This window comes from Mirounga leonina, unplaced genomic scaffold (assembly GCF_011800145.1).
Source record: "Mirounga leonina isolate KUSES-001 unplaced genomic scaffold, KU_Mleo_1.0 Mir_353, whole genome shotgun sequence".
Classification (NCBI taxonomy): Eukaryota; Metazoa; Chordata; class Mammalia; order Carnivora; family Phocidae; genus Mirounga; species Mirounga leonina.
The window spans coordinates 3,442,517-3,470,340 of NW_023270699.1; the positions used below are offsets into that span (position 1 = coordinate 3,442,517).

General features: G+C 54.6%; 1 protein-coding gene across 4 annotated transcripts in view; it reads right to left on the reverse strand.

Annotated features, from left to right (window-relative positions):
• Positions 1-2,408: 2,408 nt before the first annotated feature.
• SLC37A1 (solute carrier family 37 member 1) overlaps positions 2,409-27,824 on the reverse strand; it is a 62,706-nt gene continuing 37,290 nt past the window's right edge. For 3 of the 4 annotated variants that reach the window (XM_035030115.1, XM_035030114.1, XM_035030112.1), the window contains 10 exons: positions 25,434-25,565; positions 22,963-23,053; positions 20,455-20,517; positions 19,859-19,944; positions 18,827-18,875; positions 17,587-17,660; positions 15,027-15,105; positions 7,034-7,131; positions 3,729-3,793; positions 2,409-3,311 (listed from right to left, as the gene is read on the reverse strand). In XM_035030115.1, the coding sequence (XP_034886006.1) occupies positions 3,296-3,311; positions 3,729-3,793; positions 7,034-7,131; positions 15,027-15,105; positions 17,587-17,660; positions 18,827-18,875; positions 19,859-19,944; positions 20,455-20,517; positions 22,963-23,053; positions 25,434-25,565 (753 nt within the window). In that variant the 3' untranslated portion in view covers positions 2,409-3,295. The remainder of the gene's footprint in view (positions 3,312-3,728; positions 3,794-7,033; positions 7,132-15,026; positions 15,106-17,586; positions 17,661-18,826; positions 18,876-19,858; positions 19,945-20,454; positions 20,518-22,962; positions 23,054-25,433; positions 25,566-27,824) is intronic. The other variant, XM_035030113.1, reaches the window with a different exon arrangement.

Sequence of the window (27,824 nt, forward strand, 5' to 3'; positions counted from 1 at the left end):
GACAGCCTGAATAATGTGATCTCTGCGTTGTGGGTTTAAATTTTTTTTTAGTTTTAATTAATTAATTATTCTTTTGATGTAGTGATCCACGATTCATTGCTTGCGTATAACACCCAGTGCTCCATGCAGAACGTGCCCTCCTCAATACCCACCAATAGGCTAACCCATCCTCCCACCCCCCTCCCCTCTAGAACCCTCAGTTTGTTTCTCAGAGTCCATCGTCTCTCACGGTCCGTCTCCCCCTCCGATGCCTTGCGGTTTCTAACTGAAGTCGGGTGGGACAGTGGCAGGTGCTGGGGGGCTGGAGCTCAGCTGCTCCCCACCCGTCCCCATGATCCCGCCTCCTACTGCCTCCCACCACCTCCGAGAGCAGAAGAAAGGACATTTTCTATTTCAGTACCTTGAACAGCACCTTTTCCTGCGTTTTGAACAAAAGGCCCAGGTTTTCATTCGGCCTTGGGCCCGGGTTGGACAGACCCGCCTGCCGGCTCCGCTGCCCGCAGTCCCCAGCCCGGCAGGCCCAGGGGTGCCCTGGGAGTCGGGCTGCTGCGGCTTCTTGGGGACCCTCTGCGTGACACTCTGTGAGCAATTCACAGCAGCCCTGCACACTGCGCCCGCAGCCCGCTGGACCCCAGCACCCCGGTCAGCACCCGGCAGGGCACCCTGTTGGCTGGGCTCTCCCTGCTCACGCCCGCCCACCAACCGTGAACGTCCGGTACACGGAGACCCGAGCAAGCATTTACAAGTCCCTACAGCAATTGGCACAATGTCTGGCATTAGGACTTGGGTTTTTCCAGTTCATTTTTTCTAGTGATTTGTTTTTATTGGGTCTCATGGGCAGTTGGAGAGATGGTTCTGATTTCTGACTCGGAGGGTGAGCTTCCAGGCGCATTACCTCGGAAGGGCTCTGCTCCTGAGCTCTGCCCTTCACTGCCCCTGTCACAAGCTTGTATTTCAGCTGTCCTGGGCATTCTTTTGGTTTTTTTTCGTATTTGAATAGGAAAACTCATGGAGGGCAGAGTCACATTTCCATGAGAATTCAAGCTTGCATGCATCACAACCAGCTATTAGCAGAAGGAGATCATCTCGGCTTATTGCTCAGGGTGAAATGAAGATCAATTCTTCTATTGAAATCAGATAACTTTTCCTTTAAAAGTGATGACGAGATCTTCCATCCATGGATCTGACATGTGTTTCAGCTAAACTGCTTTACACAGTAGCTGCGTGGACTCCTCCATGCATTCAGATGTCGACTCTGCATCTCAACAGGCATGACTGGGGTTATCCTAGCAGGCTCAGGGGTGCAGAGTGACCTTTCCTCTGTGGGTTGTGGAAGACTGTCTACTACCTCAACCCCCAGAGTCGGGAAGAATAATCACTCCACAGCTTCCTATGGCTGAACCACACCCGATGGTGGGCTGTGCTTTGGGGCAGGGGCAGAAGTGAAGCGGGTCGACTGAAGGCCTTGCCCGGGGAATAGACCGAGTTCAGGCCTCAGGGAGAACCTTCTGGGGGGGCAGGGAGCAGTGGGCTCCAGCATGTCATTAGGAAGGATTCTCTGTGCATCAGAGAACGCACGTTTGTGTTCGCCTCCGCCCTCTCCATGTTGAGTCGATGCTGAAACTGGGTACATGGGGTGAGCGGGAGGCTGCAGGGGGCACAGCGAGCACCTGCCCTGGGGCCAGGTGGGGCCTGGTGCTTAAGCCCAGGACAGGGAGGGAAGGCAAAGAGGAGCGGCCAGAGGCCGGTGGGCTCAAAGCGAAGAGCAAATACAAGATGGAAGGAACCAGAGGGAAAGAGACCCCTGTGAGCAGAGGGAACCTCGTGTAAGGAACGGTACAATCTACTCAGTGCTGCCAGGAATTTTATTCCAGTTACTACTGGGAACTTTTAAATGTCTAAGAGACTTTTTTTGTTACACAAAGCAAGCCTATCTGGTGAGGATGATGGTCACCAGAAGAGCCCTCATCTCTGGCCCTTCTCTGGAGAGCCCAGAGCAGGAGCCTCCATGGGCACGACAGGGAACCGGGCTGGATTCCCGGCCGTGGCCCAGGCACACAGACGGAGAAGGAACCCACTACCTGTGTCTGGGGAGAAGCTCTGAGAGCCTGCCCCACTCCGTGCAATTTCAGGTGCAGCCCTGCTCCTCTCGTGCGTCGAGGACAAATCTCAGGATGTCCCTTAAATCGCATGATTTACAAAATACCCTGACTCTGTTTGCCGGGGCCTGGGCTCAACCTGCCCCTGAGCAGGATGACCCCTGCTTTGCTGAAAACGGCCTCAGCTTCCAGCAGCAGAACTACAGGCTGTGTCCGACCCCGGAAAACCAAGAACATGTAGTGTTCGAAGTTCTCTTTCGTTAACATAATGGAAATGCAAGGAGACGTAATCAACATTCTGCTTGAGCGTTGTTTTAAAAAACCACTTTATTTCAAAGAACAGATGAGTATTTTGCTGGCGACAAGTGGGAAAACAAATGGCCAGAGAACAGTTTGTCTTAATAAATAACAAAATGCCATTTATGTTTCTGAAACGTCTAGAACACATACCACATCTTCAATAAATAAACCCACGCTGGTGCTACCTTGCTAGAGACAGTTCCGGGTGTCTGGCGTGTGGAGGGGTGAAGCACATCAGGGCACCGGGCCCGCCCGCCCCCGCCACGTCCTCCCCGAGACCCGCAGGATGGCAGCGGCGGCCACCTTGGAGCTCGGACCCCAGATGTGTCCAGGGGCTCCCAGGGCCTCTGCCAGGCAGGCCTGGACGGCTTCTCGGCGGCTCACTTCCCGCCGGCGGGTGCTCAGGCCCGTGCAGAGCAGGACGAGGTGCCGGGAAAGTCTTCTGGGTGATGGGACGGCTCTGAGTTCCGTCTTGGTTCTGATCCAGGCGTCAGTTTCCTCCCAGAGGCTGGGCCCTGCGCCGGCTGCATTCTGGCGCCCACCGTGGCATCGGCGCTCACCTGCTCTCCCATTCTAGACTGAGACACCTGAGAGACCCCGGCTCCCCTGAGCGCCACCCGCCTGGCCCCGAGCAGCTGCCGGGGCGCCTGCCTGTCCCGCCGTGTGTCCCAGGCTCCATCGTGGAGACTTCTGGCACCTCCTTGCTGCTGTTGTGAGCGTCACGGCTCGCCTAAAGTAGGACCCGGACTTCTCAGGGTGGCTTTTGTGTCTTTTCCGGGTGTGTGTGCAAAAGGCAAGGGTACATCATTCTTTCCAACACAGGATCCTTTATTTGAACGTTGCCTTGACAGTTTGTGAGGGACGGGCCCAGCCTCCCTCCAGGGGACTCGAGGGGGTCAGTGTTCCTTGAACCTGGAAGAGGATAAAAGAGCCGCTGGCGACATGGCCGGCAATGGTCACAGGCCAGACGCTGCGTGCGGGCGAACGTGCAAACCCTGCCCAGCCAGCTTCTCACCCTTCTGCGGAGGGTCTCCGGAGCCACGTGGAGGGGGCAGCCCCCCACCCACCCCGCAGGCCTGGGGGAGAGAGGATGGAAGGCAGGACGCCAGGCTGGCTCTGGGGCTATTTGTCACAAAGCTGCCGCTCAAAGACAACAAAGAAGGCAATTTCCCTGACATTTTTCTCGGATTTTGAGGAGAGATTATGGCCATCGCAGCCCCACTGAGGCATTTATCAGGAAAAGTGAGCGTGAACGAGCCATGCAATGGCAGGGACAGTGGGTGGGTTCATTAGAGCTGCCCTCTGACCCGGGGGGCGGGGGGCACTTACAGAACTTGGTCCGTGGTCGCAGACCCCGGGCAGCTCAGCTCCTTGTGAATGAGGCGGGTCAGGAACTGTACCCAGAACGAAGAGGAGAGGCGATTACTGATGGCGGCGAGCCTGTCAGGAGAGGCGGCCCCCACGCCGCCCGCTGGGCTGCCCTGGGGGAGCTCCGAGGCTCCTTCAGGACATGAAGGACTCAGAGGCCCACAGGGGAGCGGGAGCCTGAGGCCCGGGCCCCATGGCGGGGCTGTGGGCCTGTGAGTCCCACTGAGGCCACGCTCCTGCAGGTAAGGCTGTTGGGACAAATTTCAGCCTACAATTTCCGGGTCAAGTAACGTTTAAAATGAAATGAGTCCAGTCATAAAATATCCAGATCAGAAAGAGAGAATAAGGACAAGGTGACCCACGACCAGGGAGACACTGGCTGGGGGGCACTGGAGAGCTGCCAGGCGCTGTGAAGGCCAGATGCGCATCTCCTGGGCCCCGGCACCGGGAGGCTGACCAGGCCATCTTTAGAACAGCTGCACTTTACCGGGAAGCTTCTGGGAGAGAAGCTGGCTCCGCCGGGACCCTCGCCCGCAGCCTCTGCAGAGGCTGTGGGACTAAACCCGGGACAGCTCTGCCTCACCTACCACCGTTCCCTCGAGCTCCTTTACCTGCTCACAGGGCTGAGTCGGTTTATAGAGCCAGACTAATGGTGGAACACTGCACCAGTGAGCTGGTTTTGCTCGTCTGTGGCTGTGGACCTGGTCTGCCCGCATGCTGACATCAGCCCCACAGGAGGGCCCCGTGCGCAGGGCAACAGGCTCTGGTTCTGGCGGCCCCCTTACAAGGGCAGCAGGTGTCCCTGGGCTCAGGACGGACCAGTGGGCTGAGAGAGGCCCAGCACGGGTTAAAAACCCACACAGCTCCACAGGACCCAGCTCAGGTCAGAGCTCTAGGAGGCAGGGACACTTATTGTCTTCGACGCTCGAGTTTCAAGCAGGAGCTTGAAGTCCCTCATACGACATGAGTTCAGGCTGAAGCGAACAGGTGTGTCTCCCACAGAGAAAGCGGAGCTGCTTTGCTTGACCCTCAAGCAGCGCGCATGCGGTTAGAGTGGGAAAGCAGGGGGCACGTCAGGTGCTCAGTCCGGGGCTGGCGGCGACGGCAGCGACAGTGACATTTCTGTTGCGCAAGCTGACCCTGGGAATCTGAGCCTCCAGCCCACTAGCATCCGTCTGCTCAGCTGGAGCTGGTACCGATCCATACACATCCCCCCGCCATGTGCAACGTGTGAATGCAAGCAGGAGGAGCCTCTGGTTCCACGGGGCAGATCACGGGAGGGGAAGAGGGAGGAAAATGACAAGAGATTCATGTGGCCTGAAATACAGCGCAGACGGTAGCAACGAATCTGAAGGTCAAAGGTGACTCAGTGCTGTCTGCAGGCGAGACCAGACACCTGGAGCCCCCGTGACGCGTGTCTGCGGGGGTAAGCCTATGCATTTGACAGCATGGCCACCAGGCTTTGGTCACACTCCACAGACAGTCCTGCAGGGCGCCCGGATCTGACCCCTCTGGGTGACCTGCCCGGGGACGCCGAGGTCCCCAGCATCAGACTGGGGAGGTCCCAGAAGAGGTATGGCAGGTGTTTACACCGCCCACTGCGGGGCGGCTCCTCTCCTGACCTCGCATCTCACCCAGCCAGTCCAGCTTCCTTTTGGTTATTATCTGCCTGCGGGTATGTTCACGTTCTCATCTCTGTCCTTCCTGAACCGTGACACGTCAGTCTGCAAACTCTGTGGCTGACCGGCCGGCGCAGGCCGTTCCCAGTCCCGTTCGGACGCGTGTGCTCACCCCGGCTTCTCCGTCAGCTGTTTTGTCTTCCCCTGTGCTCCATCCGGGTCTGAGATCCCTCCCCGGGGCTCGGAGCAGACCACCCGTGTGCGCTCCGTCCTGTACTTGGTCTGCCTCTAGCGCTGGCCCCCGCCTCCCTGTCCGAGCTGCCCCTGGGCTTCCTCTGTCTGCTCCACAAACTCGCGTTCGGTGCTCATGGACGCCGTTCCTTCCCGGACATCTCCCGTAGTGTCTCGTGGGCTTATTGTACGTCCATCTGGTCCTCGTCTTCTTGGACCCACCTGCCAGTGTTGCCGGTAAGCCCCCCACTGGAGCCCAGCCCAACCCCTCATCTCCTCTCCCCGGGGGCAGAACCACCGGCGCCCCCATTCCCGAGTGGACGACTCGCCCTGAGGCTCCAGCCGGGGCCTCAGTACTTGTTTATGCTGCCTTGACGCCGTGGGTCCTGTGGATACCCTGCCTCTCCTCGGGGTTGCTGTGCATCTAGAAGGAAGCGTAAGGTGCATCCCCGACATTGGCGAAGGAGAGCGTTCAGTCTTCAAACAGCCCTCCTGGTGGGAGTCTCACTGCCACTTAGCTGAAATGAGCTGGGGACTTAACCAAAACCCTCAGGCATTGACAAAAACAAATATTCTTAGGAACAGCCTCTTCAAACCTAACAGGCTCCTGAGCTGAAAGCTGACGTTGAATTCTATCTGAAACAGCCCTGGAGTGAAAATACAGAACTTTCATGTGATTGACAGAGCTGAGATTTCCAAATCCTCAGCTCGCTCTTACTGGGATCAACGTCAGGCGTCTTCTGGGGAAGCGAGGGGAGGCACGTGGCTTCAGGTCAGGGACTCCGTGCCCACTAGCCACTCCCAGGGCCGCGCTGCACGCCTCTGACTTGTGCCGGGTCCCGTCTGCCCTGCAGCACACCCAAATCTCAGGGCAGCCACCAGAGAGCAGGGTCGCCAACAGAAGCGCCGGGCGCCTGTCCCCATAGCCTCTGCTCCTTCTTTCCCATCCCTTTGGGTGCTGGGAGTCGGGCTGCTTCCCCAGGGCGCTGCCGGATGCAGGAGGAGCAGGGGGGCAACGGGGATCGCCATGTAGGAGTGGGTTTCGGCTTGCCATCTCCTCCAGTCCCCTCGATAGTCCTGTCTTGGGGTGCTATTATTATGCCCATTTAACCACCGTGGAAGCTGCAGGACAGAGGCTGAGTCATCTGCTCCAGGCGCACACCCGCCGACGGATGACAGGGCTGGGGTCCCACGCCAGGGTACCCCTGCTCTCTGCCTCCCTACCATCCTGCCCAAAGCTGCAGAGCAGGATGGGCTTGCTTCTGCTCTGACGTTTGCTCAGACCAGAAAGAGGAAGGCCTCGGATCATGAGCACTCAGGGAAGTCGGGCTCTGTCACAGGCCAAGCCTCCCTGAGACCCACAGTTCCCCTGGAAGAAGTGTCCCCAGCGTTCGATCAACAATCAGAGAGACTTACCAGTAAGGCACAGGCATCTGCGAACATCAGCATGTAGAACACATTGTTCCATCCAGATGGGGACAGGAGCCCAGCCAGCAAAGGGCCCAGGGCTGCTCCTGGGAGGGGGCAAAGGGACATAGGTGAGCCGTGTGAGGAAGACTCCGGAAGGTGGCTCTGGAATACCCAGGCCCCAGGAGTACACAGCACGGTGCCCAACACCACCTTCATGGTTAACAAAAAACATGTTAAAACAACAAAAACTCATTCTCGCCGCTCAGGCTGGTGGGGATGGAAAGCTCACGAGTACCCAGCACCGTGAGGGTGCGGCCAGCACAACCTCTCTCTGGAAGCAAATCTAAAAACACATATTGACCTTAAAACGTTCATTCTTCGGACCCAACAATCCCAGTGAAAAACTTTATTAAAGAAATCTGAATCTAAAGCACAATCTTAGATATGTTTATGTTATGAGACGTATAATTGGTAAAATACGAGTAAGGTTTGTAGGCACTAAATACTGTATCAGTGCTAACGTCCTCATTCTGATAATTAGGTGCCGTGGTTACATCCTGGGCTTCTCTGTCTTTAGGGAATGCCCACGGAATACATAGCTCCTGGTAAAGGAGCAGCGTGTCTGTAATTTGCCCCTAAGCAGTTCGGGAAAAAATACACATGTGTATATTCTTACGTGTGCGTGTGCATACATGTGTGGGTACAAATGTGTGTGTGCACACGGAGCAGATGAAGCAGATGTAGGATATGTGAATTCTCTGTACTATTTCTGCAACTTTTCTTTAAGTCTAAAATTATGTCAAAACGATTTTTGAGAGACTATGAAAATGAAAGAAAGCAAACATTCCTCAAAATGCCCAAAGATATCCAAGAATGTTGCAGCAGTTTGGGCATTTATTGTCCTAAAAGAGACAGGAATAGATTATGATCTGTGATAGGGTGGGTCATCGTTTCAACACAGTCAAAAGTACGAAGAATCTACATCGAGTTTTCCTGACACTTCGCCCCGAGAGGTAGAGTATGGGGGTCTTTCGCACTTCGTACGTACTAATGTTGTTCCAAGTGTTTACAGGTAGCCTTTACTACCTGTATACCTGAGAAGTGATTACATGTGTGTTAAGTCTCAGGGGAGCTTCCAGGTAAACACGGTAGATTGCTCACGTGTGCTTATGTCTACACCTCCCAACACCACAAAATGCGCCACACGTGAATTTAACAAATTGTAAGCCCACAAAGAGAAGGGCAGATGAGAGAAGGCACCATTCTTAGAGGATGGACTTTCAAGGGCACGACAAGGACATGGGCTCCAGTCTCCTTGCTCGGAGAGTGACGGGTGACGGCCTGAGGACTCCTTGTTCAGAGCCAGGCCCGTCCACGCACACGAGGCAGGGGAGGGTGGAAGGTGAGGGAAGGTAGGCCGTGGGTGAGAATCTTTTATGAAGAATTATTGGATACGTCCCTTCACACTCCTGATGCTCCTTCAGCATCACTCCAGGGACCACCCCCCACCCTCACAAGAGAGCAGCCCCTCAGCCTTTGGAGACTGTGAACCAGAGGCGCTGGGCTTGGGGATTCGCGTGGGGATGGGGCAGTGACTGAGTCAGGGAATGCAGGTAAATCCACCACTTCCACCAAGGAGGCGCCTCCCCACCCCCACGACGGAATGCTGTCTCAAGGCCCACACCCCAGCGGGCACTGGCGGTCTCCTCCAGATTCCAGTCTGATCCGATCACTGTGAAGATCAGCGGTTGATATGCCATCTCATGCAGAAAGGGCTTCCAGTAAGTGCTCAGTGGCTCATTCTTAAATACGAATATATGAAGGGCCGGCCAGATTCATCAGTCTGAGGAAAGTCCCAAACAAGCAGGGAGGAGGGGAACTCGGAGGAAATCAACAAACTGGGGAGGATAAAATGCCCAGAAAGCTGTAATACCCTCAAAGAACTGATAGAAACTTAAGTTGAACCAGACGATATTCTCACATTGATACCTGAAAACCAGGATCAGCAATTTCACGATTCAATCTAACACATGCTGCACCCAAGAAATAAGAACAGGATGCACTAGGCTTCCCCTCCCCCACAGCAGCTCACGCCCTTCCTTTCCAACAGGGCGCCGCACGAGGCTCCCGCAGAGGAGGGTGGTGGGAAGGGCCGTCTGCCATCAACAGCGTAGCGGTCAGAGAACACACCATCAACGTTCACAAGCATGTCCACGGAGTGGGTTGCAAGAGGCATGCCCCTCGGGCACGCAAAAAGATCCGGAAATTCGCGTGAAGGAGCTGGAACTCGGCATGTGCACATTGACACCTGGCTCAACAATGCCGTCTGGGCCAAAGGAAGAAGGGAATGTTCCATACGGTATCTGTGTGCGGTTGTCCAGAAAATGTAACGAGGATGAAGATTCTCAAGCAAGCGCTCTATGTCATTTACCTATGTACTGTCACCACTTCCAAAAATCTACAGTCAATGCGGATGAAAACGAATTGCTGATTGTCAAATAAAGGTACAGAACTGCAAAAAAAAAAAAAAAACAACCCAAAACACCCCCAAAACAAAAAAAAAAAACACAAAAAATGAGATGCACTCAAGGGGCAGAAAAATGTTAATGAATTAGACAACCAAAGTGAAGGTCGGAAAGTAAAGTCAAGAACATCTCTGAGAAAGCAGAGAAAAAAGAAAAAGGAAAGAAGGAAAAAAGAAAGAAGAAAATTGAAGGATTAACCCAGAAAGGTTAACCTCTGACTAATCAGTTTTCCAGGAATTAAAAACAGACAGCAGTAGGGGAAACATGTCAAAGAAAACACAGAGCAGGATTTCGCGGAGAGGAAGGGCATGTGTCTCCAGGCGAGGTGGGCCCCTGGGTGGGGGCCCCGGGCACGGGGGATGAAGAAAGGTGCCCAGAAGTCTTTGGGGGAAGCAGGCAGAGGCAGAAATGAGGGCTGGGACGAAGATAACAATGGACTTCACAACGGAGACCAGGGAAGCTAAAAGACGCTGGAATCCTGAAGAAAACGACTTTTAGCCCGGGACTGGGATTCATACCTACAAGCTAGAGCAGAATCCAGACCGTGCAGACTCCCAACCCTCAAGCTACTACTCAGGAAGCCACTGGAAGTCTCCTCCATCAAAGAGGAGCGGAATTGGCGGCTAGAAGATGGGTGGGCACGTGATGGAAGGGGTCGCAGGAGGCGGGGGAAGAGGCTCTGGGGCGAGGCGCGGGAGCAGCGGGGCCAGGCGGCCCCTCACTGCTGATGGTCGGAAGCAAGGAAGCGAGCACGAGCGATGCTAACATGATGAGGGGTGCTGAGGAGGATGGGGAAGGGGGCTCGGGGGCACAAGAGCCGAGCCCCAGCCTCCTTCCTAGGAGGACAGCAGACAGTGTCAGCCTGAGGAATGGAGGAGCATGTAGACTCGTATGCAAGTCAGGCCAGGGGGACCAGCTGAAATGGCTGCTTCTAGGAGGAGGGAGCTGGGGGCGGGGGGCGCACAAGGACCAACATTTTCCATCGTAATTAGCTTGTAAGGCTATCTGGCCTCGAAAGTGACATCATGTTTTACTTTGACAAGATAAAAATTAGCTGGAAAAAACTCAGGGCTCTACGTAGTTGCTCTGTGTACGACACACAGACACAATGAGCCTCGTGTCCCACGGGAAGGCCACCCCAAGAGCGCTGGGAACACACCAAACGGGTAAACTGCATCACTGGACCCACATGGCCCCAGTGAGCTGCAAGAAGACACGGGCTTATTTACCATGAGCTGAGCTCAGCCTCCGTCGAAACCAGGACTGGCAATATCGAACAAAGGCGTCAAGGTGAACGCTCTGAACGGCGTGCATTTCCACTCGAGCTGTTCTTTCTCCTGTGCGGAGGGGGCAGCACTTACGGCGAGAAACGACAGGCGCCGCTTGCTGCATGGTGGCTGTGGCCCGGCCTGCGGGCTGGGGGCTGGCAGGGCTGCAGGTCAGGGGCCAGGTGGGAGACGGTTACCCTCTGCTGTCCTTCGTGGGGGGGAGGCGCTCCGAGCTGAGCCTTGGTTTCTACTGGCGGCTCACAGACGCGCTCTCCATCCTCAGCCAGGCCCTTCTGCTCCCTCTTGTTTTGAGAAGACTATCAGGAAAGACCTGTTTTTCCACCTGATTCACAATTTCCCTCCTTGTAAACTGCCATCCTCTGCTCGAAAACAGCTATGGGGGCCGCCGGCAGGGTGCAAGTCTGCTTGAAGAAACGGCTTCACGGTGGCAGCTGGGCTGACTCGCCATCTGTCCTCTGGGGACAGAAGGTGGTTCAAAGTCACGAGGCTCATTAGAACCGAGCTCAGCCCAGAAGCGTCCCGACTTCTGACCGATGTGTGTCTCTCCCCAGCAGAGCTACGTGACTGAGCAGAGCCGTGGACCCTGCACGCAGACAGAGCCGTGCTGCCCCCCACACGCCCGCCGCTACCCTCTCTCTGGACGCATCCCCAGGCCCCGAGGGGTGCCTCGAAACGTCAGAGGGTGGCTGCTAACACTGCCCAGCAAATTCAGTCACCTCCCCCCCCGGATCCAAAAATGGGGCAGGTATGACTTTGGAGGAAAATAGGCGCTCAAGCCTGGCCCCCTCGCAACGGCGACTTTACTTAGTGCATCTTGGAACACGCGGGACCTGCCACATGAAGCCAGCTGCCGGAGCCCCCGGGAATGGCAGTCGGAGCACGGACAGGGCTCCTGTGACCCAGAGGTGGGCGGCCCTGTCCCGATGAGTCGTGCGGGCTGCGGCGAGCCCAGGGCCTCGCTGGCCCGGCCCCTCCCCTGTGAACTCAGCGGCCTGGACAGAAGTGGCCTGGGTGTCTCAGAGCACCCAGGCCATTCATTTCACCCTCGTTTACTCAGTGACTACTATGTCCAGGTGCTGTCTCTGTGCTGAGAATTCAGCAGAGATCGGAGCACATAGACTCCACCCAGGTCCACAGAGCTGACAGGCAGAATGTGCTGCGGACAAGAGACTCCAGGGAAGAGGCCCCCTGAGTGCGGGTGACGGGGGTCCGCCTTCCAGACAGGCCGAGAGGTCCCAGAGAGGACCTGTGTGCTCTGTGCCGTACCCAGAGCAACTGCGGAGAGGCTCATTGTGTCTGTATGTCATACACAGAGCAAGTACGTAGAGCCTTGAGTTTTTTCCAGCTGTGATAGCTGAGCCAAGACTCCAAGGGCCCGAGGGCACAGGCACGAGGTCCCCGAAGGGAGCTCCTCGGGCGCAGCACACAGTCCGTGCAAAGGCCCTGCACGGGGACACACTGGTGTTTGCGAGCATCAACAGGGAGGCCACGTGGCTTGGGAGAGCGGTGGGAAGGACTTCAGATTCTCCATTAGTAAGACAGCAGTGGGTGTCCAGGAGTGGATGGTGGCTGTCTCTATCCAGCTAGCACAAAGGGCCTTGGGGACCGCCAAGAGAAAATCTCAGCTTCCCACAGTGGTGCGGAAGGACAGCCCTAGGAGCCAGGCTCAGGTGGAACTGTGCTCTTCCTGAGCCGCCTTTGTCTGGAAAGAGCTTGGTTTTACCGCTGTGAGATCGTCCTAGATGCCCAGGTGTCCCTCCCCATCTAGCTTGCCCTCTCTCTCACGGTCCCCTTCCTGTGGGAGCCTGGGGCAGCAGGTGACACCGGGATGCCACCCAAGGTCTTCCTGGGTAGCCGTGGGCGCCACACCAGCCAACCTCCCGAGCTTCAGCTTCCCACGTCTGGAGAGGGGCAGGTGTAGGACGGCAGGTACCCTGTGCAGGGCAGGGCCCCTGGTAGGGGGTGGTCACAGCACATGTGCTCCTGGCAGGAAGGCTCGAGAAAGGTCAAGAACGTTGCCGTCAGCCTGCTGACTTGTCGGTAAGAACACGCTTGTCATTATATTGGTTCCCACCTGACCATCTCTGAGTGAAGGACTTGCTTATTTTGCCACCTTTCTTTCCTCCAGAATATGCTACTGAATGCTCTTCGAGAACCGTAATGAGGGGCGCCTGGGGGGCTCAGTTGGTTAATGTCTGACTCTTGGTTTCGGCTCAGGTCGTGATCTCATGGGTCGTGGGATCGAGCCCTGTGTTGGGCTCTGGGCTCAGTGGCGAGTCTGCTTCGCCCTCCGCCCACCCCTGCTACTCATGCTCTCTCGCTCTCAAATAAATAAATAAATCTTTAGAAAAATAAAATGAGCCTCTTTAAAAATAAAAAAAGAACCATAACGAGGCTGGTAACACCTGCATCCTGTATGCCTGGGGACCTATTAGTGTTCCTGCTGTTTGTATTGGGTTAAGGGAATGGTTAATTCCCGTCTTGAGTGGGAGTGATAAACAGGGGACCAGTGACCGCAGTCGCAGTTTGCCAACAGCTGGCTTCGTTGAAAACCTGAGCGTGCGTTTTTTCCCACGGAGGGAAAGTACTTGCAACCAGTCCCGTGCCCGTCCTTCCTGTGGAGCCACCCGACCAGGGGACAGACGCCTGCATGCCCATGTACCCCAGATCAGCACATGCTTTTGATCTGATCAATTCTGTAAAAGGCCAAGCTGCCCCTTATTATTTGTCTGTTTGTAAAGTTTATGTGTCTTTTTTTTTTTTTTTTTAAGATTTTATTGATTTATTTGACAGAGAGAGAGAGAGAACACAAGTAGGCAGAGCGGCAGGCAGAGGGAGAGGGAGAAGCACGCTCCCCGCTGAGCAGGGAGCCCGATGCAAGAGTTGATCCCAAGACCCTGGGATCTTGACCTGAGCCAAAGGCAGATGCTTAACCGACTGAGCCACCCAGGCGCCCAGGTTTATGTGTCTTAACTCATTTAATAAGTACACTGTTTATCTGTTTCTGAATGGGGACTGAGCTTTTTGAATACTGAAATTGATCTGAACATCCTAACTTGGAATTACGTTTTCTACTTGAAATTCTAAAAATCTGATTGATGAAAATTCTGTAACATACTGGAAACGCTATGGATGTGTTTGGGTGAGCTGGTGTTCTGCTACACAGGGTCTTGCCCCTAGACTTAACGTGGGGACCCAGTCCTCACCCTTTGCTGCACGCTCCTTGAGTCTGCGTGCGTGCCATGGTTTGGTCTTAGAAAACATCAGTTTTTCACAGTAACAACTGTTAGAGCTTTTTTTTTCATTAAATGATCTAAACTTGTCAATAACAATTATCTGAACTCTGTGGCAACTACACTAATCAAATTGCCCTTAGCTGGTTTTTGTAATAGATGATTAACATACATTAGCAACTCTGCCGAAATACGAATTGAACTTTAAGTGATTATGAATACCATACTTTTTCATCAGTAAAAATTATAATTAAATTATTGAGTGCATGTAAGTACCATATTTATAACATGAGAGATGTTTTCCATTTTGTCAAGTTAGGTTTTATATGTGATTATGTATTAAGATTAAATTTTTAATTAAGTTCCTTTTGTAAAATTACTAAGAAAGGGGAGTTTCTGTCTTTGCTTATTGACATTTTCCTTCCCTGTGTCTGTAAAGAACTGTCGTGTTGCAGGGACTCTTTCTTCTGAACTCTGCCATTTTTAAGGCTCTGGTGCCCAAATCCCATATCAACCTTTATATTTAAATTACAGTGTTGCACTCATTTGTAGACAAAAAAGATACTTTTACTAGCATGATGATACCATCTAACTAAAAAGAATCTTTGATTCTTGAAAAATAATCTTTTTTTTTGGATTTTATTTATTTTTATTTATTTATTTTTAAAGCTTTACGCCCAACGTGGGGCTTGAACTCACAACCCTTGAGATCAAGAGTGGCATGCTCTACTGATGGAGCCAGCCAGGTACCCCAATAATAAGCATTGCAATAATAGTGTAAAGAGTGTTTCATGCAGTTAAAAAAAAAAAAAGTAAAAAAAAAAAAAAAAGGCCAGCCAATCCTAATATTACCAAAGCACCTGGAATCCTTGGCAATTGTTAATTAGGATGTGACAATCCGGTTTCCCCTATGACCACAATTAACCTCTTAGAGTTAAAAATATCCACGCACCTACAGACCCAGTCCCGTCGATGATGGCGGTCACAGTGGCGAGGGCATGGGAGTTTCCCTTGAGACTTTTGTGCGTGCCCTAGAAGAGAGGGGACAGCAAACGTGATGCACATCTGGGCAGCCTCAGTGAGAAACAAGCCTGCCCCTCCTTCAGCAATTTGCCCAAACAACTTTGCAAAGCAATTCAAAACATGGGGTGTTTTCCATCAGAAAATGTAAACTCTACTCCAATCCAAACTCACTTTGGAAAGACATACAAAGTTTAAGGGTTTTCAACAGTAAGAAATCATCAGAAATAACTGTCCAAACATATTCTGGTTTAAAGAACTCTCAGAATTTTTCCTTAAGCAAATATTTACTCAGCACACCCCACCAGCCCATGTGGAAGATAAAGACACGGATGACACTCGTCCCTGTCCCTGAGCTGTGCCAGGATTGATGCCCACTTCCGTGACCCGCGAGGGCCTTTCTGTGACACGTGCCAGATGGCTCTGTAGTACCTAAAAACCCACCCAGTTCTCAGCAAATGCCACGGAGGATGGGGAATGGGGTAGGACCCAAGAAGCCAATGTGGGGGTCACCAAGTCCTAAATGACAAACCCACAGGAGCTCTGGTTTTCAGAAAGCACGACATAGAAGGTTGGGAGAAAGAAACAAACGGAGGACAATAAAAGAAAAAAAAACATTAGGAGAACAGTGCCTGGAAGCCTAAAGCTACACAAATAAACCCAAGATGGCAACAACAGATGCTTGTGTGTGGGTCCACATAAGTATACAAAATAAAGCACACACACGAAGTGATATCCACGTTTTCTGGAGTCTGGAGTCCCTCTTCTGTCCTCTGATCCCATGGGGCAGACGACTGTTAGTGGTCCAGTGTGGACCCTTCCAGAATTTTCTGTGCCCCGTGCAGACAGGAGCACAAAGGTGGGCCTGTTACCGGACTCCCCAGTGCCCCTCCGTCCGCTTCTCTTTGCTGACCTGGCAGGGCAGGGCCTCTGGTTGTCTCGGATGTGGAAGGGCCTGAGGTGCTGAGGACAGCACAGATGTCGCTGGGCAAGGCGCAGTGTCAGGGAGATGCCCGGCCCGGAGAGGAGGATAGGGGGCAGGCGTGGGGTCCGCAGTCGCCCGGGCTTGCCACGGTTTCCAAGCAGGAGAATGAGCGAGGGGCTGGTGAGTTCGGGGTCTGATTCTGGGAGGACTTGAGGGAGGTGCAGAAGAGAAGCAGGGTCCCTGGAGGGGCCGCAAAGTTCCGGGGGCCTCGGGGGCCCGTCGGGGAGGGGAGGCCAGCCATCCGGCCCACAAGACGACGAACCAGCTCTGGGCGACTGCTTAGGAATTTGAATGAGCTTCTAATTTTCGAACAGTCTTAGGTGCCCGGAAATTCTGCACGATCGTACACAGGGCTGTGTGCCCTGCACCCACTTTGTGTCACAGCTGTCACTGTGAGGGGCCCAGCACTGATGGTCAGCATCGCCTAACACGCTGGGTGCTAGCTTCTGTCTACTTTGATCTCCTCTGTCCAGGGCCCCACGTGACGGTCAGCCCGCACGCCTCCTGACGGTTCCTCACGCTTGCTCTGTCCCCCGCCGCCGACAGCCTCGAGTGGATCCCCCCCCAGCTGGGCCGTGTGCGAGGCCTTCCTCGTGAGGAGCCCGGGTGGTGGGTCTGGGGAGGGAGGCCACAGAGGTGCAGTGCCATCCTCGGGTACGTGCCCAGGGTGCAGGCTGTCACACGCCCTGTCACTGTCGGGCTGGCCGCGGCCCCCTGGTGGGCGTGTCTGACCGGTCCCCCCGTAGCCACCCTGTTCCCCCCCTTGGGAGGAATTCGCTGTGTGCAGCCCACACCTAAGAGAGTGAGGCTCCCTGAGGACAGAGCATCCACGGAAAGTCTGTACGGGGCATCTGTCTCCTTTCTCCCCTTTGTGTAGGGCAACGACTTTTTGAAGAGGACTTTGTATCTTGGTGCACTGTTCCCTACAGGTGGGGGCATCTGACGACCGTGTGAAATGTCTCTCATGTCTGGTGGATGAGGGTGGCCCTGCCTCCATGGGGTCCTAGGGGCATGGAGCTCGGGCTCTCCTGATCAGAAGTCCAAGGTCACCTTGTCAGCACCCTCTTCCTGTGGGAAGCGTGGGGCAGCTATTCCTGCGGATCCCAAGGCAGACCCGCAGAGGGCCAGGCACAGAGGGGGCTGGATGAAGGGAGGAGCCGACCCCACTGGGTCTCCGATCTGGGCCCCGAGGCCGGGCTCCGGGGTGCACGGCCACCAGCCCCCGGGGTTAAGCAAGGGCAGCACGGAGGAGTGAGCCAGTGAGCTGGATTCTGACCCCGGGCCTCACACGAGCCCCTTCACCTCGACTCGGCGCCCTTGTGTATGGAACAGGGACAGTATCTCCCCGCATTTGCTTCAGAAGACTCTTAAAAGCATAGGTATCATTCATAGGGAAAAAGCTGCTTCCACAAAGACACGGTTTTACTAAAAGCGACCACCTCTGTCAAGAACGGCCGAGAGGACCGTCCCCTGCCTCTGCTCCGAGCTCAGACGCGTGGCCACTCACCAGGTCGGCGGAGACGGCGGTCGTGATCAGGGCGTACGGCCCGCTGACCAGGGCCCCGCTGAGGAGCAGCATGGCTGTGGGTACCAGAAGCGAGAAGGAGGGATTTAGTGGCAAAACAGTGCCCTCTGGGAGAGCCTCCAGGCCTCAGCCGCCCCGGGGTGAGCAGCCTGGTGTCAGGCACGGGCCTGGCCTGAGCGGAACGCACGCAGGCGGGTGCTGGGAAGGCGGCCCGCACGTCTGGGGCGCGGTGACTGCCGGGCCCAGTGTGGGGAGCATCTTCCTTTAAACCTGCCCGGATGTGTTTGTAAGTCCTCTCACACTCCCCCGAAGGCTCCGGCTGTGTCCAGAGGGCCCGACACTCCCGTTTCCTCGACCCTCAATGGGGGCAGCTGGGGACACCCCAGGAGCGAGCAGAACCCTGGTGCTCCAAGTGTGACCGTGCCCTGGGCGTGCCAGTGTCCCTGTCATCGGTGCTGGCCGGGTGCTAACACCTGCCACGGACTTCTCTGCAGCGGAAAGGGCTCTCTCTCTCTCAGCGCCCACGGCTGCTGCTTCCCTGAGGGGAACCCGGAGACCCAGCGTAGCCGAGCACCCGAGGGCAGCATAACACGCTTATTGCTGAACACACGCTTTCCACACGGTCCTCCAGGCTCACTTTCTCAAGCTAGCCTCTGGTTCACACTCTGTGCAGAAGCTTCTGGACCACCAGGTCACGGGAAACCCCACGGTCCCTCACGTCAGCAACCTGCCTTTTGGATAACTTCTGATGGGATCACACACAGCCTGCTTCCTTCCCGATCCCCACGGCCAGCTTGTTACGACAGAAAGAGTATTTACCAACTGTTAGAGCCATCATCAGATAGCGCTGCCTGCAGGAAGTTAAAAATAGTCCCCCAGTGTCATGCAACTGCTCTCAGGATGGCAGGTGATCGAAGCCAGCTGGAAGCCTGTCCCCTGCCCCGCTCCCGCCCGCCAGGGCTGCAGGCCTCGGGCTTCTCTGGGGACCTCCTCGCGGCCCCGGAGCCGGCGGCCTGCGCTCTCCCACGCCTGCGCTCAGAGCTGCGGACGGGCAGGCCTCCCTCGGGGAGCAGGCGTCCCGCCCAGAGAGGGACACGGGCCTACTGTAGCCACACCAATGCTCCAGCCGTACCAGCCAAATCCGTGCCGATTTTCTACTTTGTCTCAGCAAGCTGTGTGGACAGAACCCGTGCGTGCAAGAAGAAAAGCCTCACGGACTCACCGATCGTGGCTTCGAGGCCCATTTTGCTGATGGTGGAGAATATGTAGAGCTGCCGAGGGTGTAAACACAGGGGAACCGTGGGTTAGCACAGGCAGCCGAACACCGCCCAGGAGCCTGTCTTTCTGAAACGCCAGGCAGGGGCTTCTCAGGCAGCCAGCGGGAGAGGAAGACAGGCGCTCGGGAGTCCCCAACCTCGGCCCCAGCATGCGGGGCCTCACGGTGCCCCCCACTCTGAGCTCCCAGGGCTGCCGGACGCGGCTTGGGGCAGCTCTCCCTGGGCTCCGTGTGACTGTCTCCTCCTCAGCCTGTCCCCCCGAACAGCTGCAGCGGCTGAAGGGGGTCCTGCGGCAGGGGCCACACTGACGCTTGCTCAGTAAAGGTTTTTGGAGGGTCTGTGTTGGCCAGTGTCCCAGGCCCCCAGGTGACCGGCAGCTAGGCCTTGTTCTGGGGACACGGCCTGGCGGACTAGCAGACGGGCAGGTGTGTACAATGCAAGTTGATGAGTAATGGCATTATTCCCCAAACTACCATGAACTGATTTAGAAACCCTCACGTTCCCTCTGGGAGGGGTGCTTCCAGCACCCTCAGTTTTCAGATGAGGAAACAGGCCCGGAGAGGGAGGGTCACCTGCCCGAGGTCATGTGCCACCAAATGCATGAAAAGCAGAATCCAGCACGATGGTGGGCAGGGTCAGCGCTGCCTGGGGAGGTGGGGGACCCTAGAGGCTGAGCAGGAGCCTGTGGGGGAGGGGAGAGGGGCCGGGGAGGGAGCACCCCACAGGGAGCCAGGGATGAAGGAAGAGGTGGGCCGGCAATGTGCAGGGGAGCACGGGAGGCGTCTAGGGGAGTGGGCCTGGCAGGCTGAGGGGCACACTGAGGGGTCCGGAGGTTATAGCCGGCATCCAGAAACCATGAGCCATGAATGGGGCTGAGCCTGGGCGGGACGTGACAGTGTTTACAGGCGGGGAGGGAGCCTGCTTCTGGAGGCTTGGGGCCCGGACAGGGCAGGGGTGCAGTGGGGGGCCGGACTCACCGTCGGGGCCGCTAGCAGCAGCATCAGGCCACAGGTGGAGGCCCTTTTCTCCAGCCGGTCTGAGATCACACCTGCCAGGATCCCACCTGCAACACAGCGGGGTGAGGCCCAGGGTGCTTGGGTCCCCAGGGCAAGAGCCCATCGAGAGGAAGTAGAGTATACAAGAGAACCCGCTCCTTCCCCATGGCCCTGTCCATGTTCACCATCTCAGTGAACAGGCCTCGTGGGACCGTGGGCAGATGTGGGCGCCCCGGGGGCATCTCCCCGTGAGACAGAGGGCAAGTCTTGGGTCTAGTTCCAGGCTGGCCCTGAAGCCCCTTCGCTATTAGGGCACCTAAACCACCAGTCTGAAGCCTGCTACGAGGCGGGCCCCTGCTCCCTGCTTCCGAGGGATCGCCAGTTTGGGCTCGGAGTCAGATGCGGGACAGGAGACCGTCCCCCAGAGGGATGGCCATACGTCCACTCAGGTGATGTGATGTTTTGGGGGTCGTGTGTTCCTCTCAATAGGAAGTCAGCTCAGAGAGAACACAGGCCCAGGTGTTCACCTACTGCGGGCAAAGTTTCCATCCAAGTACAACAGGGAGGGAAGGACTCACCGAAGATCCCACCCACATCAAACAAGGTGGAGAGCTCCCCGGCTTGTCTGGCGTCCAGGTGATCTAACAAAACGACAAGCGTCCTTGTGAGCAAGTCACAGCAAAGGAAGACTACACGTGGCACTCATTTGTGTCCTAAGGGTGACTTACACCAATAGCAGCTAAGAGTTGACTCTGCAGTCCCCTATGCAGGAAATGCACAGAAAAGACCAAAGCCACTCTTTACCAAGAAATGAGGATTTGCCCGGCTCAGCCTAATTACCATCCCCTCTGGTTCAGTGTCCCCCAGGGGTGGCCGTAAGTTGGGCGCAGCGGAGAAGGTGGTAAGGACTGCCTGGCACAGAGAGGCTCTGGCACGGCAGGAGGGCCGTGGTCACTGGCCAGCTGACCCTGAGGCTTTAGGTCTGGAGGGACTGGAGCTCCTCATACAGCAGAGGAGGGAGCCACACTGGACTCCCCAGGGGACTCAGGTTGGCCCGTGCAGGAGAAGTGGGCTGGGGAAGCATTTGGGACCGTGGGTCAAGCCCAGCCTTTCCTGGTGACCTCAGTGCCACATACAAGGGACTTGGCTTTTTTAATCACTGGGACTGGGAAAGCCAGCAATTCGTGACTAGACTCCTGAAAATGTCACCCCTTCTGCAATCGCAGGGAACAAAGGAAGAAAGAAGGTAGGACACCTGTCTACGCTGCATGTGGCCTGCCTGCCCTAATGGAGTCACGTGACAGGGAGCAGCTCCTTACTGTCCCCCCAATGTGGACGGTCCCCTTACTGCCTCACTGCTGTCCCTGTGAAACCCAGCCCTCTTGCCTCGGGCTCACGGCCACCTCTGCTTGCCCTTAGTGACCACCGGGAATATGCGGTGTTGGGGCCCAGGGCAGGCTGCCCCAGGATGGGCCACATTGGCATAAAGATTATTTTGAGTTAAGGGGGCACCTGGGTGGCTCAGTCGGTTAAGCATCTGACTCTTGATTTCGGCTCAGGTCATGATCTCAGGGTCATGAGATCGAGCCCCATGTCAGGCTCTGAGCTTAGGGTGGAGTCTGCTTGAGATTCTCTCTCTCTCCCTCCCCCTGCTCATGCACTCTCTAAGTAAATAAATAAATAAATATCTAAAAAAGTTTATTTCGAGTTAAAGCAATTAAAACCCAGCAGATTCAGGAAAAGCTCTCTGCCTCCCCCACAACTGCCCAGGTTTACACTGGGAGGGCAAGCCTGTACCAGCGAGGGGGCTATTACCAAAGACTCCCCTTTATCTAAGGAACTGATCTGCATAAGGGGGCAGCCCTGTGTTTTCCAAACACCTCCTCTCACCTGCCTGCTAGTGCGCTTTCACCCCCCTGTACCCCCAGACCCATGCCCGCTCCTGAGTTCATGTAAGCTTCATGTTGCCTCGCTGTCTTTGAACTGTCCCCGTCTGTGTGGATTCCCTGTATGCATGCTCTTAACTGTGAGTTTCTCTGGGCATCTGTCACATGGCATTTTGATTCTTTTTTTTTAAAGATTTTATTTATTCATTTGAGACACAGAGATACAGAAAGAGAGAGAGCATGAGCAGGGGAAGAGGCAGAGGGAGAGGGAGAAGAGGGCTTCCTGCTGAGCCAGGAGCCCGATGTGGGGCTCGATCCCAGGACCCCGGGATCATGACTGGAGCCGAAGGCAGACGCTTAACCATCTGAGCCACCCAGGCACCCCTGGCATTTTGATTCTAAGTCCAGCTAGAAGCACCACGGGGCAGAGGAAGGTCTTCCTCCCCGACACTGGTCTGTGCTCTGTGAACCCCCACGTTCCAAATCTCCCCTCGTTGTCACATTCCCCAGAGCTCACATCTCTGCGGGGCCCTGGTTTCTTTCCTTTCTCCTTGCAATTCCTGGCTCCTGGGCCCAGAGGCTCCAGGGCCCTCCCTGACTGTCCCCCAGCCCCCTTCAGCCATGGTTGCAGCCCCTGCACTCCAGCATCTTTTAAGAATGGCCGGTGACCCTCTTGACCTTCCCTCTGTGGTCACACACAGCACAGGGGTGCACGGTGCCAGTGGGCCGGTGAATTCTGTCCTATCTACGGCTTCAGCCACGGCCGGACTTAGGAAACAGGCTGTTGGCTGTCCCTAAAACTAGAGCTCACCTCCAAGGAGCAATTTCCAGGTCAGATGACTCAGCATTTATTATCTCAGATCCCCGGGGCCTCCCCTCCTCACGGGAGGGTGTGACCTGAAGTTCGATGTAGCCTAGATTGAAATGCAGGCCGCCCCAGATAGGAAGAGCCCCATGGAGCTGGCAGCCACAGCTGGGAACACGGGTCCCCTTAAGCCCCACCAGCGTTATTATGGCAATACAACTTCCATATCCGAATTCTCCTTTTGCCTCTATTTTTCTACTAATCCCACTGTTTGATCCAAAAGTACGTCTCAACTCATCATGCATCATGAGGCTCTAGAAATCAGCACGTAAAAGGGGGTCCAGATCACAGCCCCTGCACGAACGTAACATCGGTGCTTCCAGCAAGATACTCACCCACGTTTGTGATGTACAGAGGGAGCCAGAAGAGGAAGGTATAGCTGACCAGCTTTGCAAACAGCAAACACAGGGAGAACTCGATCACACCCTGGAAAAGAGAGAGCCAGGCTTTATCCCAAGTGTGTACACAGCAGGTTTACTGAAATGAGCAACACAATTAGGAGTTACTTCATTCCCATAAAAACAGCCGGCATGTCTGTCTGGTGGGGCACCTGCAGAAGCCGCGGGGAGGGGGGGCGGCATCTGTGGGGCAGGGTGCCGCCCGAGGATGGGGGCGGCGGGGTGGTCAGAGGACCCACCCATGGCCACTCTTGCAGCACCTGCCTATCTTTGCAGATGGAGACCCAAGGTCTTGACGTCAGATCAGAGTCCATAAAAGTATGCGCTGATTTGATTCCCACACCACATCGCTCTGGAAACCTAGCTGTTAAAGGAGTTCTCAAAGAGCGTGCCTGGAGGGGCCACCTTGTCTCTGTGCATGCGGTGCTCTCTCTCCTTTTGCCAGAAACACTGCAAACCACGCAGCGGCCGACACACACAGGACAGGCCTTCCGACCAGTCACAGTGCTCACGCGTGCCCAGACCTGCACCCGACAAAGTGGGGGCACTGGGAAGACACCAGGAAGAGAAATGTGGGTCTCGACGAGGACCCCGGGGCCTGCGGTCTGACGGCTGCTGTCAGAGTCCTGTCTATGTTCTGCCTGAGCTCTGCTCTTAGAAAGACGTGGCATCACAAGACACGCATCCCAGACGTCTTGGGGAGGTCTGGGTGAGACACGGGGTCACACTAGGGTGTCACGCCATGTGCGCACAGGGACACCCACCAAACTAGGCAGAGGACACAAATCTGAATTTATGCGATTCTGGAATTACCCGAGCTAGCGTCTCACGGCGGCTAGCTCAGTCCGAGGATGCAGGAGGACCACACGCCCCGCGCGGCGCTCACCACTGTCCTGAGCGACCTCATTCAATCCTCGGAACAGTAAGTGTGGCACCAGGCCCCGAGCCCCGTTGCAGATGAGGAAACAGAGGCTCCGAGTGGCTGGCACACTTGCCTGGGACCCCCAGCGCGTCTGTGGCCGGGCCGGGCCGCGGCTCCACCTTCGCCCTATAACTGTGCGCGTCCTACCCTCAGCCGAGCAGACGCACTGGAAGGCACCACCGGGAAAGTTACTAGTTGTTATTAAGGGTGCCTTCTTATTTAGACGCAGCCAGCCCACATTCTCAGTGGCTCTGGGAGCCCCGCCTGGCCTTCCATGCTCGCCACTGGCCGGACGCCCAGCTTCTCTGGGTGCTGCCAGGACTTTCTGTTCTCTAGCACAAGTTCTCTGAAGTCCTTTCACTTCGGTGACGTGATTCTCAGCTCCCGGGTGTACGGTTTGTTTCCTGCCTCACCCAGTCGCTAAGGGCCTCTGGGCCTGTGCCCCCTCGGCCCTTTCTCACTGGGGGCCGCGCTGGTGAGGCGGACCCTGTCTGTGTGTGACATCTGCAGCAGCTCCAGTGACATCACACCCAAGGGCAGGAGTCCAGACGTTTCTAGGCGCGGCCCACGGCCCGGACTTCCTCCCCACGTGGGCAGTGTTGGCGATCTCCTCTCTCCACCTGCTTCTGCCCTGGGCTCTGCTTTCATTGCCCACCATGGCTGGCCATGTGAGAAGAACACATTTTCCACGTGTCCTCTGTGAGCCCCCCAGATTCTCTGCTGAGGGAGCCCATGAATTTCATACAAGAAAAACCTAAAGCAACAAGAAATCTCACCAGGGCACAGCTCCCTGCCCTGTGTGGAAAAACCTCTCCCTGGACCTCCTTCACGCCCTGACCACACACCAACGCGCCCGCCAGCAGGCGCTCCGTGTGCCCGTCAGCCTGGAGCCAGGCCCACCGCCCCCGCACGGCCCAGCACTCTGATTTTTAAACAATGAACAGAGTCTGCGGACCAGCAGCGTTGTGTGCCCAGGGGCTTGTCTCTTCCCTTGGCTCTGCGCACTCCCCCCACTACTCCTTCCGTTAGCACATGCAGCTCCAACACACCAGCTTTGTTCTCCTGAAAGCACGTTAAAGGGTAAAGCAAACCGAGTGGGCTCACCAACACCCCAGAGTGGGACTTGGGGACAGTGCCCCCCCCCAGGGGGGCTCACACTCAGGGTCTTCAGGACCAGGGCGGGGCTGGGCCACGGGGCAAGGGGCTTGCTGGAACCAGACGGTCTGGTTTCCCAAGTGGAGATGGGAAGCCCTATTTGTCAACGAAATGGGTGAACTTCTACATGCAGGCAACTAGTTTTGAAAAACTGAAAGCTTAATGTGAGGCAAACAGACATGGCAGCCTCACCCAGTCCCGAGATGGCCTGCCGGCAGCCTCTGATTTATGCAGCCAAGTATATGACCGCGGGTTTCTTTTGTTAAGCTTGCTCACCAACAGGAGGCACAAATGCCCCTTCCTGAAACTCCCCCCAGGCGCGTGTACTCACGGGGATCCTCAAGGCCCCGGTGAAGCTGATGGGGGCCGTGCTGCCCCCGCCATCAGCTGGGAGGACAAGGACGTGGTTCTGATGGACGGGGTGCTTTCCGCCTGACAGCAACAAGCACTGCATCTCGGGGTCCTGGAGGTGAACCCCATTGGGAAGGAAAGAGAGGAGAACAGGTGTTAGCAGGGAGTATGCATCTGGCTGAGTGGGGCCAGAACTCCTGAGCAGGATGCTGCTCCCCTAGGTCATGGGGTCATCCTGGGTAAGCTGCTCACAGGGTCCTCGCCTTAGAGGTCTGAACGCCCATGTCTCTCTAGGAAATGCTAACTAGAAACATGCAAAATCCTTTGACCCAGCAATCTAGGAATCTATTTGTGAAAGATAATTTGAAAGGCGGAAAAATACCATAAACTGAACGTTGCACCACCAGGGAGAACTGGTCAAGTGCATCCATATAAAGGACATATCTTGTTGCGGTCGTTAAAAAAAAAAAAAAAGCTGGTGAGATTTTAATGCTTATGTCCCATTAACTACATTTTCAATATGATCTTTAAAAACATTTTAGTATATACCTATTACATATCTAGGTAACTAGAGGGATCTAATTATAGGGGAAAAAGCAGATAAATTCTAAACTGACAATGGTTATCACTGAGTAATAGAATTACGTGTGATTTTTAGGGAAAGGTCAATAGGTCAATAAATTCTTTACATGGTCCTGTATTTTCTAAGGAGTTCAAATTGGACACCCATTACCAGAAATAACATTATTTTAAAATTCATAAAGCACTTCCAATATTCTGTAAATTCCAATTCTGGACATTCCTAAAGGACAGTTTGCCTTCATTAAAGCAAAGAACAATGCTCCCCAGTTAGGGGATGGGGGCCAACTCAGAGCCAGGATGATCTAAAGATGTTCTTCATGAGTGAACCATGAAGGTCCAAAACTTACAAAGAAATGTTTCTGTGCATCTCACACTTTCCACAAAGTTGAACAGTTTTACTGTGTTTATCTCACTACAACCTATATGCAAGTTTCAAAGTGCAGTTAAATTAGGAAAAAATAATGCGTTGCCATATTCCTCTCTCGATATTCAGAATTCTCTTCCAGGGAAGAACAGAAATTGGCATCCTGGAAGGAAGGCTCCAGCAGCCGGCCCCTGAGGTGACCCAAGGTCCCCATCACTGAGAAGCTGATGTCCAACAACGATGTGGCCTGGTGATGCGCCTACTCACACTTAAGCATATAATCTGATGTTTCCGAGGGAGGATGACAAACCCCCAGTGGAACCGCTCATCTTCCTAACGACAATTCCATAACAGCATACAGAAACAGAGAACTAGGGTCTGAGTCTGCAGTAAAGAACTTCTCTCTCTTGAATGACGCTGCTAGCGGTCCCATTCAGGAGACCAAATTGATAGTTGTCAATCACAGGTAAACACCGCAATCTCCAGGGCTGTGAGGGAGCCTGGTGCTCGGGCTGCACCCCGGACCAGTCACAGCAATCTCGGGGGACAGGCCCCGGGAGAGTCTGGCGTGCAGTCAAGGCTGAAAACTGCAGGACAGGTTCTGTTTAGTTTTTAAGAATTTTAAGGTATGAATTATGATATAACAGAAATCAGTCAACAATATGTGGTTTCATCACTTTCATGAATACTGTCACCAAACCCATGAAATTCTATATATCTTACTAAATTGCTTCACTGAATAAAAGATGTATTATAACAAACTTGCAAATGAATGGAATGAAGAGTCTAAACTAGGAAATGTATGAACTATAGGAAAAAATAGACTTTCAGACCACTTATGGGAAAAAATACTTTCCGATTCATTACTTTCAAATGAATTGATACCTATGTGTAGCTATCAATATACATAGTTACTATACTATTTTAATAAGGTATTTGTTTTTTTTAATTTTAATTCCCGTATAGTTAACATATAGTTTAGGGTGTACAATATAGTGATTCATCACATTACATACAACACCCGGTGCTCATCACAACAGGTGCGCTCCTCCTCAATTCCCATCGCCTATTTCCCCCATCACCCTGCCTACCTCCCCTCTGGTGACCATCAGTATCTGTTCCTTGGTTTGTCTCTTTTTCCCCTTTGCTCTTTTGTTTTAATTCCACATGAGTGAGATCATATGGTATTTGTCTTTCTCTATTTCGCTTAGCATAATACCCTCTAGTTCCATCCATGTTGCTGCAAACAGCAAAACTGCTTTCTTTTTTTTATGGCTGAGTAATATGCCCCCCCCACACACACACCTTCATTTCTCCTTTATCCATTCATCTATCAGTGGATACTTGGGCTGCTTCCATATCTTGGCTACTGTAAATAATGCTGCAATAAACATAGGAGTGCATGTATCCTTTGAATTAGTGTTT